The sequence below is a fragment of the Mustela lutreola genome, chromosome 12 (genome assembly GCF_030435805.1).
Source record: "Mustela lutreola isolate mMusLut2 chromosome 12, mMusLut2.pri, whole genome shotgun sequence".
NCBI lineage: Eukaryota > Metazoa > Chordata > Mammalia > Carnivora > Mustelidae > Mustela > Mustela lutreola.
This window is the reverse complement of record NC_081301.1, coordinates 71,002,061-71,015,614: the sequence shown is the minus strand read 5'-3', so window position 1 is coordinate 71,015,614 and position 13,554 is coordinate 71,002,061. Positions and strand designations below refer to the sequence as shown.

Below are 13,554 nucleotides of genomic sequence, written 5' to 3'. Positions count from 1 at the left end.
ATCCTAATTTACCTCATCACTTCCATGGAAGCTTTTTTTCCCATTTGACTTTCATGGCCCACTTCAACAGTGAGCTCAAGTTTACTGCAAGCCCACTGAACTACAGTATTTCTAATTGCGAGCTTTTGTGCACAAGGAGTGTCTCACAGACTTCAGCGACGCTTACAGTACCTAGCACAGTGCTAGGGAATGATAGGTACTCAGTAAACTTGGTGCTAATGTATCATAGGTGCTCAATAAAACTCTTATCTACCAAAGACACAGAAGTGCTCAACTGAGGTAAATTAACCCACGGATTCAATCCAAGGAATAGTTTGTATTAATTACCAACCTACTTAAGGCAAGGGTGTTTTCTGGTCTTAATTATTTGGATTATTATTTTAATTGTCACTTTTCAATTAAAGACTCCACCATATGCTTGCAAAACACTGAGAGCTGAATTTTCACAAACAAGGTAAACTTAACAAAATATTCTCCAAGGTTAGTTTTCCAACAGCATTCTGAAAGGGATCACTGACGTCATCACACATAAAACTCTTAGGCTTCCAAATTTTGTGTTAAGTAGCTCTCACTAGGAATGCTCCAGATTCTCTAGTTTGAAATGTCTACATTAATTACCTCAATCCTTCCTTCCCATCTCATTGTAAGAGATATCCAAAAGCAGTATGTAGGGGTTAAAATATTTCCAAATAGCAAGACTGTTACTTTCCAGAAAAAGAATAAAAAACAAAACAAAACAAAACAAAATAAAAAACAACCAAAAACCAAAAAACCCATATCACCAAAAGAATGTAAAATGTTTCCTTCGCGATGGGCGAGGGGGATCTATTTTAAATTTACAACTGTTTAAAAAAAAAAAAAAAGGGCTTCAAGAACCCCCAAATTGAAGAATGTTGGATAAAAGACTGGCAGAGCCCCTTGGAGAGCTCCTGTGTGGCCCCTCCCTCCAAACCCGAGTTCTTAAAAAAACACATTTCTTCTTTCAGCCTGCAAAACGCAGCCCTGCCCCGAAATCATTCCATTTATAAAGCCCCCACCCTCGAGGAAACATTAATCTACTTTGCAAACATGCGTTCCAGTCTATGCTTTGCTGTTTTTTTTTTCAATTCCTTTCCTCCCCACCCCCACTTTTTTTTTTTTTTTTTTTTGTACCTTGAGACAAATGTTTTTTTCCCCCAGAGTTGAAAGCTGTCCAAAAACAGGACCACACACGCCGCCGCCTCCGCAGGCCCGCGCTGCGCCCGCCCCCCGCCCTCCCCCGCGCGGCGGCCGCGGCCGCCGGGGGCGCGCACACTCCTTCCAGCGGGAGGGGTGGCCTCTCTCTGCACCCCCCCGCTTCTTTCTCTTTGGACGCGGTGGGTGGGGGTGGGGGAGGGAAGGACGCCGAGGACGAGCGCCCGGAGCCGACAGGCCTTCCCCCAGCAGCGTCTCAGGCGCAGCAGAGGCGAGCGGCGGCGACGGCAGGCCCCGGGGACCCCCGGGCGCGCGGAGTGGTCCGGCCCGCGGAGGGGCCCCGCGCCCCCGCCGGCCCGCCCTCGCCACTCTCTCCCACAACACCTAGCAAAGCGCAGCGCCCCGAGTAGATTACAGCGCGGCCTTTGTCGGGCGGGCCTGGCTCCCGGCCAGGCGCCCAAACAATAAACAATTCCCCCTGGTGCGGGCAGGGAGTTCTCGCTCGCCACAGAAAGGCTCTAGGTGTATGCTGGCAAATATCTTTATCAGTTGGAAGGAGGAAGGGAAAGGGGCCCGGGCTGGGGGGACGAGAGGGCGCCGCGGCGGGCGCTGGGTCTCTTACCTTCCACCCACAGCTCCTCCACGTTGGTTTCGAGATTAGCTGCCTTTAATCCCACAGCGAAGGCCCCAAATATGAGGAGGCCCACAACCAAGAACTTCCCGCAGTTTTTTTGAATGTAACAGCCCAGTTTAAACAAGAGTCTCTGAAACTTCGCTCTCAGCCACAGCGGCGCTTTCCGGCCAGTAGCTTTCCCCTGAGGATGAAGCAGAAGGGAGGAGTGAGCGCTGGGGAGTCGCGGCCCGCGCGCCCACGCCCGCTTGCGCGCACCCGCCCGCGGACCCGCGACAGCCGTGGGGAGGTGGGGGTGTCCTTGGGCCTGGATCCCAGGCTGGCCCGGGGTAACGCGAGCGGCGTGGGGAGGCCTGGCCGTAAATCAAAGTCGGGATGCAGCGTGGCGACAGCAGGGGCGCCCCCACGCACGACCCGCGTAGCCTCCCCGAAGGTGTCTTGGGGGCGCTGGGGAGAAGGGCTGCAAGAACAGAGGGAAGGGGAAGCCAAGGCAAACAGGAGAGAAGTCACTCAACAGAGGCAATCTTCACACGGGAGCTGGGAAGGGAGGGGCTGCGGAATGTCTGCGTTGGAGCCCACCATTTAAGAACCAGCAAACCACGGGTCGCTTCCCCGCAAGTCGAGGGCCATCCCTCACCCCTCTCCGGGTGCCCCCGCAGGGAAGGGGGCTGGGGGACGAGCTCGCTCTGTGAAAAATGTATTGCGGGCTTCCCGACCTTGACCCCCGCCCGGCGTGGTAGTAAGTAGGGATCCACGTGGTGAGCGCGGCCGCCGGAGCTCACTCGCGACGCATTTCCAAAGCGTTGGGAGACGCTGTGTGAGCTGAATTAGGAAGTGGGGCAGCCATCTGTAACTTACGACAATATTTGTGATCGGAAGAGGGCGGCCACATGGATCTTTCCCTCCTCTCCCTTCCCATCTGGTTAAACGTAAAAAGTAGCCAAGTGCACAGGGAAAGGGCCCAGGCCGGCGCAGGCGGGGGTCCTGGCTGGGCTGTGGCTGCTCCCGGCGGCGGCGTTTCCCCGGCGCTGGCCGCTGCCCCGGCGGGCCCCCGTCTGGGTGCTCGCCTTCCCCGGATTCCACACATTTCAGCGAGCCTCGTAAACACAATGAACCCGGCCGCTTGGCAAGACCGGCACCGCGGATTTAAGGTGGCAATTTGTTTACAACTTTCCCTTTCCCCCCAGGCTCTGAGAAGAGGTGGCTCAAAAACTAAAAAGGCAGACGGGAGATGCCCTCTTCCAAGGATAATTTTTAAGGGGGCCGAGATTTCATGCTCAACAAAAGCAAAACCCGCTGCCAAAAAAGGAAACCACCTTTATTTCGGCTCCCTCCCCCCCTCCTCTCTCCGCCTCCCTCCACTACGCCTCCCCCTCCAAGATGTTAAGAAATGTGGCAGCATTACAGGGGTTTAGGTTGCAAATAGGGGCTGGGGCGCGGGAGCAGGGGTCTCTGGGGTTGAGGGCACTGGGCAGTGCCGCGCTGTGGCCGCCCTCGAGGTGGTCCACTGTGGACCGCTTTCCAGTGCTCCGGAAAAGGCAAGCCGGGGAGGGCGCGTACACACGCGTACGTACACACACACACACACAGACACACACACACACCCTCCACCCCCTGCGGACCTCAGACAGCCCTTTCCTCCGAGGACCGGAGGGAGGGTTTGAATTTTTCAATCCCCACTTGTCTGCCTCTTTTCCTGGAGAGGTGTGTGTGAGTGCTAGCGTGCGTGCGTGCGCGCGTGCGTGTGTGTGTGTGTATGTGTGTGGCGGGGGTGATCCCAAAGAGGAAGAGGAGGGAAGAGTGGGAGGAGAGGAGAAGAGTCTGAAATGCACCTTGGAAATCTGCTCCAGAGCGAAGGCGGCGTCGCAGTAGCTGGGCCGGTGCAGATAGTCCCGGTCCAGCGCGGCGTTGCGGCGCAGCCCCCCGGTCCGTCTGCGCCTCCCTCCGCCAGCCGGCCGACCCGGGGCCCCGCTGCAGCTGCCGCCGCCGCGGTCCTGGGACTCGGCGGCGTTACCAGCCGAGGCCATGTTGCCGCCGCCGCCGCCGCCGCCGCCGCGGGAACCGAGGCTTCCCGGGCGGCCCGGCGCACTGCTGCCGCCGCTGCGGGCTCCCGGCGCGCCCGGGCGCTCGGATGGCGAGGACGCTGCTGGCCGCCGGCAGTTCGGGCTGGGGCTCCGGTTGACAGACCTGCTGCTGTTGCTGCTGCTGCCGCTGCTGCTGCTGCTCACACGGCGGGCGCTGCTGCCGCTGCCCCAGCTGCTGCCGGGGAGTCAGACCCTGCGCCTTCCATTGCCACATTGCGCGGGGGTCCCGAGGTCTCTGCGGCCGCCGCTGCCCACATCCAGTTCTCGGGAGGGCGAGAGCCGGCGCGCGGAGCCAGCCTGTCCTTCGGACGCTAGCGCGGCGCTCCTCGAGATCCCCAACTCCCCCTACCCGCCCCCCGCCCCGCGCCGCGACCCCTTCACTGCAGAAAGCGCCAGCAAATCCCCGCCGCTCCCGCCGGCCTCGCCGGCTCCCTCGGCGCCTCCCGGGTCGCTCGAGCGGCCGCGGAGGGTAAGCGCAGAGCCACCGCCGCGGGGTCCGTGGGTGCCCAGTGGGTCTCAGCGCTGCCGGGCCGGGGCAGCCGCCGCCGCCGCTCCTCTCGCGGCGGCTGCTGCTGGCGGTGGCGGTTCCTGAAGCTGCTGCTCGGGCTGCTCGGGCTCTGGCTGCTGGGTTCGCGGTGGCTGTTCGGTCCCGGACTCTGCTTTCTTGTGCTCCTCGCCGACCCGCTGGACCATTCTGCCCCAGTGCAGCGCGCCTTACTCGCTCCCGGGACTTGGGGACTCCGCTCTGTCTGTGTGCAGCGGGCAGCGGCCGCAGCAGCTCCTTGATTCAATAGATGAGATGGAAGAAGAAAAAAAAGAACTCTCTCCATTTGGAGAAAGAGGAGGAGGAGGGGTGGGGGTGGAGGGGGAGAGACCGAGCGAAAGAGAAAAAGGCTGGAGCTCCCGCCCCCGGGGCTGTCAGATGGCTTGGGTTTCTGCGACGCGATTGGCTCGCGGAGGGCAGAAATTACTCAGCAAACATGACTATTATTAGCTGCTTAGCAACAGCTCACCAAAGTAGAGAGACCACCCAGGTAGGCAACCCCAGTGTGTGCATCCCCGGCTTCGGGGGGAGCCTCCGAGAGCGCCAACCTTCTCGCATGCAATACTTCCATTAAGGAATGCTCCCCCCTCCCTTTTCTTTCTTATTCTTTTTCTTTTCAACAGTGTCTTCTTTTTGTAAGACGCCTTTTGCGCGCGCACACACACTCACACACACACATACACCCACGAGCATTTGCCTCGCGATAGACACGGGGGGAAATGTAATATTTTTTTAAGCGCTTAAACAATTTCTGAAATTCCTCAAAGAAAACCCTTTCAGAGGCACCTTGGCCTCAAGCTGCAGCAAATACTGGGAGGTCCGGCTTGAATTCCCAGGCCTGCACCAATAATGACAGGGTGGTGGATAGGGCGGCAGTGTGTGCCAGATTTTTTTTTTTTTTCTCCTCTCTTTTCTTTTCTAACTAAAGAGAAGACTTAGGCTCTCGCAGGGAACAACGCCTCGCATTAAGATAAACAAAATGGAAAGTTAAAGAGGAGAGTAAGGACGTTGGGAAAAGCCACCCTTTCTTAAAATCCTCCCCCCACCCCACCCCAAAACCCAAAGCAGCACAGTCCCCGTTTGAAGGAGTCAGTTTTTAAAAAATGTGGAATCCAGACACCAAAGCAATCTTGTGGAGGCAGAGGCGTTTTTATTTGAATCTTTAATGTGACATATGTAAAAGAGAAACAACAGAATCCTTTTAACAACCAGGAGCAACGGAATTGTTCCATTGAGAAAGAGAAAAAAGTTTCCCTGACTATTCGGGGTTCGTTTGGACTCCCCCTTTTCTTACCCGTATGCCCTTGTTTAAATTATTTAAAGTCCGTTTTAAACGCCCCCCCCCAAACTGGTACGCATCCTGTTATATTTAATAATAGCGTGACGTTGGGGAGAATAAAGGCTTTGATGTTGGATTCATTCGAAACAAATTGTGCGCTGATTGCGAGGACTTGTCAGTACACTGCGGCCAGTGTCACCGAGACATCCCGGAGATTCGCTTCCCGTTGGGGAAGAAAACACGCAACCCTCTGAAGTGGATCCTGCGGCCAGAGACAAATTAAACTACCTACATAGTTCCGCTTTTTATTTAAAAATGTAATTTTTGAAGAGCGTAATTTGTTTTTCTTGTTTGCAAATTATGAAATCCTCCCTGAGATAGGGACCAGACCCACAAACTCTCGATTCTGCTTCATTTTACTATTTTTCCCTTTCTTTTTTCAAAACGTGGTTGAACTGCAGAGGGAGACCCGCGCAGCTAGAAGCCGACTGCAGCCGTGAAATGGGGCAGTGTGGCTTTAAGATGCACACGGTGTGTGTTCATTGAAAAAAAAGAAGAAAGAAAGGAAAGGAAAGAAAGAAACCCAGATGGAGGGAAAGGGGGAGGAGCGGGGGGAGAAGGCGGAGCCCACGCGACCACGTGACCCAGGGCCGGGCCGGGGCTGCGCGCGCTGGGCGGCCGGCCGGCCTGAGCGCGCGCGCGTGCGTCCGCCGGCGCGCGCACCCGAGCTCCGGGACTCCCCGCGCGGCCCAGGCGGAGCAGGTAGGGAAGTCGGTGCGCTTGGCTCGCGCTGGGCTGACTCCAAGTCTCCAGCGCGGCCTCCCGGGAGCCCAGACTAGGCTCGCGCCCCGCCAGCGCGGACAGACGTGCCGGACGCGCCGTAGTACATTCCTGAAGGCGGTCCGGCCCCCTTACGTTGCCCAATGTCCGCGCGGCCTCCCCGCGGCCGGCCAATGGCCGAGCGCACGGGTCCCTTCCCCTTCAGCGGCCGGGTGTCCGCGGTCCCGGCCTGGAGGGGACTGCAGCGGGGCGCGCAGGCCACCGGGGCAGCCCACGCGGCTCTCTCGGGGGGCTGGTCGGCAGCCCTCCCCGCCCTCCTCCTTCCTCTTTGGCGGTTCCCCCTCCCTCCTTCTTTCCCTCTCCCCTTTCTCCTTCCTCTTTCACCCCTTTCTCCTTCCTCTCTCTCCAGCCTCACCACCTTCCTTCTAGCTTTTTCTCCCTCCTGGTTTCGTGGGAGGCCCTGTCTCCTGAATTCCAAACCAGCGGAACGTGTGCGGTACCCCGGGCGGGGAAGGGTGTCCCGTACGATAGAGACAAAGACAGCATAAGTGAGGATGTTTAAGAGATCTAGAGGAGGACCGGAGTACCGGGCCAGCGCGGAAATTCAAAACTCAAAACTCCGGAGGAGCACGTGATTGTGTGCGCCGCTCTGGAAGGGTTGTTAAAATCCAGAAGCGAAGGCAAGCACCATGCAATTAAAATGGCACATAAATAAATAACATCGCAGGAGGATGGGGCTCGACACGTAGCGAGTTTAATCTTGAAGCGATATCCTGATTTTTGTTATGTTTGCTAAAGAACATAAAGTAGGAAAGGAGATTTATTCCAACTTTTCTTACCGAGTGGTTCTGCAGACGTTTCAAGTCAAACTATTACATGCTTGCCGCTGGAAATTATTTTTTAGAGAGTTGGGGGTTGTACCCCTAGTTTTACGTGTCAGTCTGTTTGTATTTACATCGTGCTGTATATAGCAAGGTAATCATGTTAGTCATAGGTTGCTACGTTTGTCTCTTCAAATTCCTTTGCAGCATTTTAGACCAAAACATTAGTTGTGCCTCCCAGTCTTACAGCAATTTCAGTTAGCTGCTTGGATTATGGAATTCTAAAATGAAATTATAGGCTGTGTACTCATCGTGGTTCCTTATTACTCTCTGCGCGCAGCTGCATATACTCTTGTGCTGACTGCTGCTACGTGTGCACCATTTCAGTGGCAAAGCCTTTTCCACTCGGGCTCATTTCCCTTAGTTTGACTTAATTCCTAAACGTTTTGAACATTGATCTCCCGGGTTCTCAGCGCCCTCAGCCTCCTCACCCGCTGTTTGATAGGTTAACTTTTCAGCATCTCAGACAATAGTCCCGGCCTGTAAATTCTACGGATAGGTTCCAGGACGCAGTCCCCAGCCTGGGCTCTAACAAGCGCTATCTTAATCTCCCCACCCCCACCCGCCGCTTCCCCTGTGGTCTGCTTTTTTCATACACAGAAATGAATTACTTTGAGGATCTAATTGGCCTTGTTTCTGTAACGTTTTAAGAAAGGGAAGAGGAGCCAGTGTAAAAGCCTGCTCGACTTGGGTGGTCAGGGCTGAGGCTGCCCCCAATTTGCCTCATTGCTGATGCATGCGAGTGCGACATTCCCAGCGATAATGTTGTTCCTAATCAATCTGCCCTTATTTACATTTGTAAGCGTTGCCGGCTTTAATATGCATGCCCTGTGCAGGGGACCGCTGCGCCACACCGGGTTTGTTAACTTCAACTAACCATAAGAATGCTCCAGACCTGAGGTGAGGCTGGCTGGAGGAGCCAGGTCTGTGAAGGTGTCTGCTGGGAAGACAGACCCTTTAGTGGCCTGTCTGCAGCGTGTCTCCCCTCCTGAGAGTTACCAAATTAAGTGAGAGCTTGGGGCCTTTTCAACCAGTAGGAGTTGCTGGCCCTCTTTGGAGAAACCCTTGAGTGTTCTGTTTCCCCTTTCCAAGTAGAGGGGAATGCATCATATCAATGCATCACTTGTCACTTAGGTCTTCCCACCATACTCTAAGACTTCATAGGACTCCGTAGTTTTCAGATTTCCTTAAACTTTTAAAATATGAATATGAAATTATTTCCCCTTCTCTGCTCCAATACTTAAAATATCTGTGGCCACACCACACACATCTCAAAAATGACATCCGATTATCCAAGTGATAACATTGAAATGAAACATCTGCCCATTGTATTTGGACATTCCAATGATAAGCAATTGTGGGAGCTGGACTAGGTTGACTAATGAGAAACCATTGTGAGATTTAACTTTTCACTGGTTTCTCAGATCCAGCTAAATGGATCTTTAAAATCTAGTGTAATTTAGCTACTTTTTGCAAAGTAGAAATGAATAAACAGGTTAATGTATTCTGGTAAATTGACCTTTGGGCATTGTTATAATTTTGCCTGAGTTTAATATTTTTTTCCACAAATGCAAAGAATTGCAAATGTTACATGAAGTCCCACAGTGTGCCTGTTGAGTGTGCCTGGGATGGGGAGAGGAACTGGGGATTTGATGTAATAGTCTATTTCTGGGTGGGGAGCCCAGGGTAGAGGATGTGAATGATGGGCTAGAGCCTGAGCGGTTGAAAGCAGGTACTTTGGATAAGGAGTCTAGACTTAGTTCCAGCAGTATGCCACCATCCACCACATTTTCTTGGCTCTCTAAGAATGCCTTATTATTTTCTCATTGGCAGCTTTTGTATTTACTTAAAAGGTGATGGTAGAAAATGAGTCTAAAAGGTTTCAGGGGAGAGGGGGGAAAAAAAGATTCAGCAGCCACAGAATGAGAAACCCCTGAGCATGACTCCCCTCCTCTTTCCCTTCTACCTTCTGTTTCCTCCCCCTATTCCCTCCTCCCCAGGACTGGAGGAAAGGGAACAGCTCTAGCCAACTTGTCAAAATAATGCTGCTAATTACCCCTGATCTCCTTTAATGGGAAGCTGCTCCCAATTCTACAATGGAGTAAATGAGGGGTCTACAGCACAAACTCAGGAGCATTGGCATTTTTTGAGCCTGCAGTGAGCTTGGGATGGGGCAGAGGGTGGCAGAGGAGAGATGTCCTGAGAAGGTCCCAGAAATCTCCACATTTATTACTCCAGGTTCAAATACTAGCTTGAAAAGGGGAATTAGACTTTATGCGATGCCAAAGCTTTTGGTCACCAACTACAGAGAAAATGTTTAGAGCCTAGAGTGAAGTTGAAAGAAAACATAGCATTGATCCTTGTACTGATTTTCCCCCTTCTCAAATATCTTCTTCGCCACATTACTCCAGTGGATAGAGATGTAGTCTAGAAAGACCCAGATTCTGAACATTTTTTTTTCTCCATCTCTCTCTTGCCTCATCTCTATCTCCCCATCTAATATATCTATATCAAGCTTTGCATTTGGCAGAAGGCACACCATTCATTTCAGTGATCTCTGCCATTGGGTCTTGCATGAAAAAGAAGCTGAGCAACATGATCCCTTTGACCCACTGCTGGAGCAACAAATTTATTAGAGATATAGGCATGAGAAATGAAAGGGAAGTAAAACAATTCCAGCTTATTGTGTGTCTTTCTTTCATACTGCTAATCCGGTTTACACATCACGCCTACATGTCTCAATAGGGCTTTATACACTGTGGCAGAGGCGGGAGAAAATAAAAGGTGTGTGTGTGAGAGAGAGGGAGAGAAGAGAGGAATGAGGATAAAAACAGGGAAGACAGATATTTTAATCCATATTGAATTGCTTCATCCGTTTTTCTATCTGTAGAAAGTTGAAGACAATTTATAAAATGTATTTTTCCCCCCCACGAAATAAATCCAAATGGTGTGAACTCCTGTTGAAATAGCTTGTTAGATTAGGACTAGATTATAACCAGAAACTAGATACACTTCTCACAGTGAGTTCGAAATGAAGCTAATACCCCAAATTGAGAATGGGCCTACTGGTGTCCACCTTAATTCAACATTTTAATATAAAAGATCTTGGACCCAAAGGCATTTTACACCCTTGTGGAAGAAAGCTGGGTGACAGCTGGAACACACACAAACTCACAATTGAAAGCCCCTTGTTTTACAACATGGGGGCACAATGCACCTGAGGCAACGATTTATCCGGAGGTACCACCCAGAAATAATAAGTTACAGTAACAAAGGATGACACCAAAAAGCATTGTCTTTCTTTGTGAAGGCAATTAATTGCATGTTGAACTACTGGCAGGGAAAAAAAAAATTGAACACAAAGAATGCTGAAAAAGGACTATTGTAGTTTAAGACCTCAGTTATACAATTATTAAATATTTAGGGCCGCCCATTGTGGGTCTTTATTATTTATGTCTGGTTCTTTTAGATTTCCCCTCCCAAGGGAGGAAGGAGGGATAAAAATGAAGAAGACAGTCTTCTCTCCCAGGTCTAGAAAAGAGAGGTCTCTCTGGGTGTCTTCCACAGGCAACAATCCATATGGTTCTTCTTAGGTGTTGGAAACTGAGATCTGAAAACTTTGGACTGATTGCTCATCCACACACTAGGCGTCATTGTTAACACGGACTAAAATATCCGGAGGCATAGCATGTCATCCCAGAGGTACAGTCTCTGGAAGTCCTGTGGTCCCCGGGTTGGCATCGGGTCTAAAGGGGTCTGAGTCAGCCCACCCCACCTCAGGGCTCCCCTGAGGCCACACTCAGCACCAGCTAGCCGCCGACCTCTTTAATGGGTGGCAGGCACCAGAAGGCTTGGTGTGCCGTGGCCGCAACCGCCAACACGTACCTCTCTCTCACCCGTGGCCCCTTCCTGAACTCAGAAAAGCACCCCGGCCTTTTTTCCCACCAACGGCGGAGGGGGCGGGGGGGCATGTGTGCGCTCCGGGTTTCTAAGGTGCTGCTCGGCTAGCCCCGGGTGTCGCCCTGAGGCGTGCGGGTGCGGGAGCGTGCGCCCGTGGCCTCCAGCAGGTCTCCACGAGCACCACCGAGACGAGAGGGCTGGCTCCGGTGCGCGCGCGCCCTCGCCCCCCCCCCCCCCCCCCCAGCGCTGTCACTCTCGGCACCAGCCCTTCCGACCCAGCTCTGCCTCCGCTGGCGAGTCGGGAGCCACCAGCAGGCTGAGGAGCGGAAGCCAAGGTGGCGACCCTTTCAAGCGTGAAAATGGGATCCCAGGCGACCCCCTCCGTGAGAACTCCCCCCGGAGCCGTTCCCCGGCCCGGCCCGCTGCGGTCGGCCCCCTCCCCGCCCCGCGGGGCCGGCCTCGGGGGGGCGGGGGCCCGCGGCGAGTGAGCGAGCGCGGAGACGCGGGCCGGCGCTCCCGCGCCCCGGCGGCGCAGCCCACCCAGCCCCGCGGCCCCGGCGCGCCCGCCCCTCCCGCCGACCCTCCGTCCGCCGCGCGGGGCGCCCAGCCCCGTAAACCCCGCGGCCCCGGGGCGCACGCGGCGCAAGGGCGAGGCGGCGGTGGCCGCGCCGGCTGCACTCACCATAGCCGGCCGTCAAGCCCTGCCCGGAGCGCGGGTGCCGATGGCGCGGACGCTGGGCTTGGGTTTCACATCAATTCCTTTTTTGCCCTCGCCCCCCTCTCCTGGTGCTCCGCTCCTCCGTCTTCTCCCCGTCTTCCCTCGTCTCCCCCTAGCCTTGTCGCTGCGGGTCTCTTTGTCTTCCCTGTCGTCGTCTTTTTCTCTGTCTTCGTCTTCGTCTTCTCCTCCTCCGTCTTTACAAAAGGAACGGAAAGTGTAAAAACCCCGGCGCACTGGGCCGCCGGAGGCTTTCGGCGGAGTGCAGCGCGGACTCACAATTACAAGCCTGTTTCTATTAAGCAGTTCCATGGCCCTCGGCGTGGGTGGTCTGCCGCGCCATAGGCAGGACCTGTCAGGGTCACGTGACAGATCCGAAAACTTTACCCCTTTACAATAAACTCAAGGAAAGCAAAGTAAACTCGAGGAACGTGCTATCAGCACAGCCCTCCTGGGTAAACAGGCGCTCCCCTCCCCGCCTTCCTGGGAGGCGCCCAGCCGCGCGAGCTCCAGCGAGCCCTGCTCGCCCCCTCCCCGCCCCCCGCGGTCCTGTCTGCGGGGGGCCGCCGGGCGGGGGGTCTCGGCTCGCCACCTCGCCTTCCCCACCTTGCGGTCTCCCACCGCTGCCCCCCACCCAGCCCCACGTTCTTTGCTAACATTGAGCGAATCGCCCGAACCCGGGGGCGGGGGTTGCTAGGGGAGCAGGGAAGCTCACTGCAGCATCCCCAGCGCTCCGGGAAATGCGGGGAGCCCAGAGCGCTGCCCAACACCACCACCTTGCCTGTCCTCAATTCTCAAAGCCCTTTCCTGCTCACATTCCCACGGAAGTCCTGAGAAGCTGGGAGCATTCTGGCTGACAGGCCTACAGGCTGACAGGGAGGCAGGGAGCCAGGGAAGCCGGGCCGATAACAAGAGCCTCCCTGGGGAAACGTTCAGTGCACCAAGATGTATGTGGATTCGCGTCTTTTCTGTCCGAGGTCCCTGGGAAGCTGCTGCTTCTAAAGAGACCAAGGTGGAGTCCCTTGGAAACCAAGATTGGTAGCTGGCTGAGGAATTACTAATTGATATTTGCTTTTTTTTCCCTTCCAGTGACTGTGGTTTTTGGGGTATGCCACCCAAATGCTCCCACCCACGCTGCCTTCCCAAACGAGGCAAAGCTTGGGTGATGGGGTTAGACGGAAGTGCCTCTGTGCTGAAGGGCTCTCAGCCTCTTGCCCTAAATGGAAAAGCCCTACTCTGGAAAGACCCTGCCAGTGTTTAACATTTCATCTGCTCTACCCTGCAGGGTAGACTTGTGTTTCACACACAGCTGCAAGGTGCTATTTTAAATGGTCCACATTATGAATATAGATGAATTACAGATGGGAGGAGGGTGAGATAATTTATTGAAAATATTAAGAGTTAACTAGCTGGTCTTTTAGGTAAAGCCAGCCTTTCCTCATGTCGTTCTGGGCTGACAGTATTATTAAACACACACACACACACACACACGCACACAACACCTAGGAGTCACAATTTGTCTCCCTCCCCTCCAAAGATGATATACCATTCTTTAATTAGGTTATTT

General features: G+C 54.2%; 1 protein-coding gene and 1 long non-coding RNA gene across 6 annotated transcripts in view; one reads left to right on the top strand and one right to left on the bottom strand.

Annotated features, from left to right (window-relative positions):
• Positions 1-12,374, bottom strand: part of PTCH1 (patched 1) — a 69,585-nt gene extending 57,211 nt beyond the window's left edge. For 2 of the 5 annotated variants that reach the window (XM_059141053.1, XM_059141054.1), the window contains exons 1-2: positions 3,637-4,746; positions 1,796-1,988 (exon numbers count right to left, since the gene is read on the bottom strand). In XM_059141053.1, the coding sequence (XP_058997036.1) occupies positions 1,796-1,988; positions 3,637-3,831 (388 nt within the window). In that variant the 5' untranslated portion in view covers positions 3,832-4,746. Of the gene's footprint in view, positions 1-1,152; positions 1,231-1,795; positions 1,989-2,662; positions 2,893-3,636; positions 4,747-11,954 lie in introns of those variants that run through there. The other 3 variants (XM_059141055.1, XM_059141057.1, XM_059141056.1) reach the window with 3 other exon arrangements.
• Positions 6,307-13,554, top strand: part of LOC131812049 (uncharacterized) — a 36,263-nt gene continuing 29,015 nt past the window's right edge. Inside the window, exon 1 of the long non-coding RNA XR_009346252.1 lies at positions 6,307-6,473. This is a non-coding gene — a long non-coding RNA (uncharacterized LOC131812049). The remainder of the gene's footprint in view (positions 6,474-13,554) is intronic.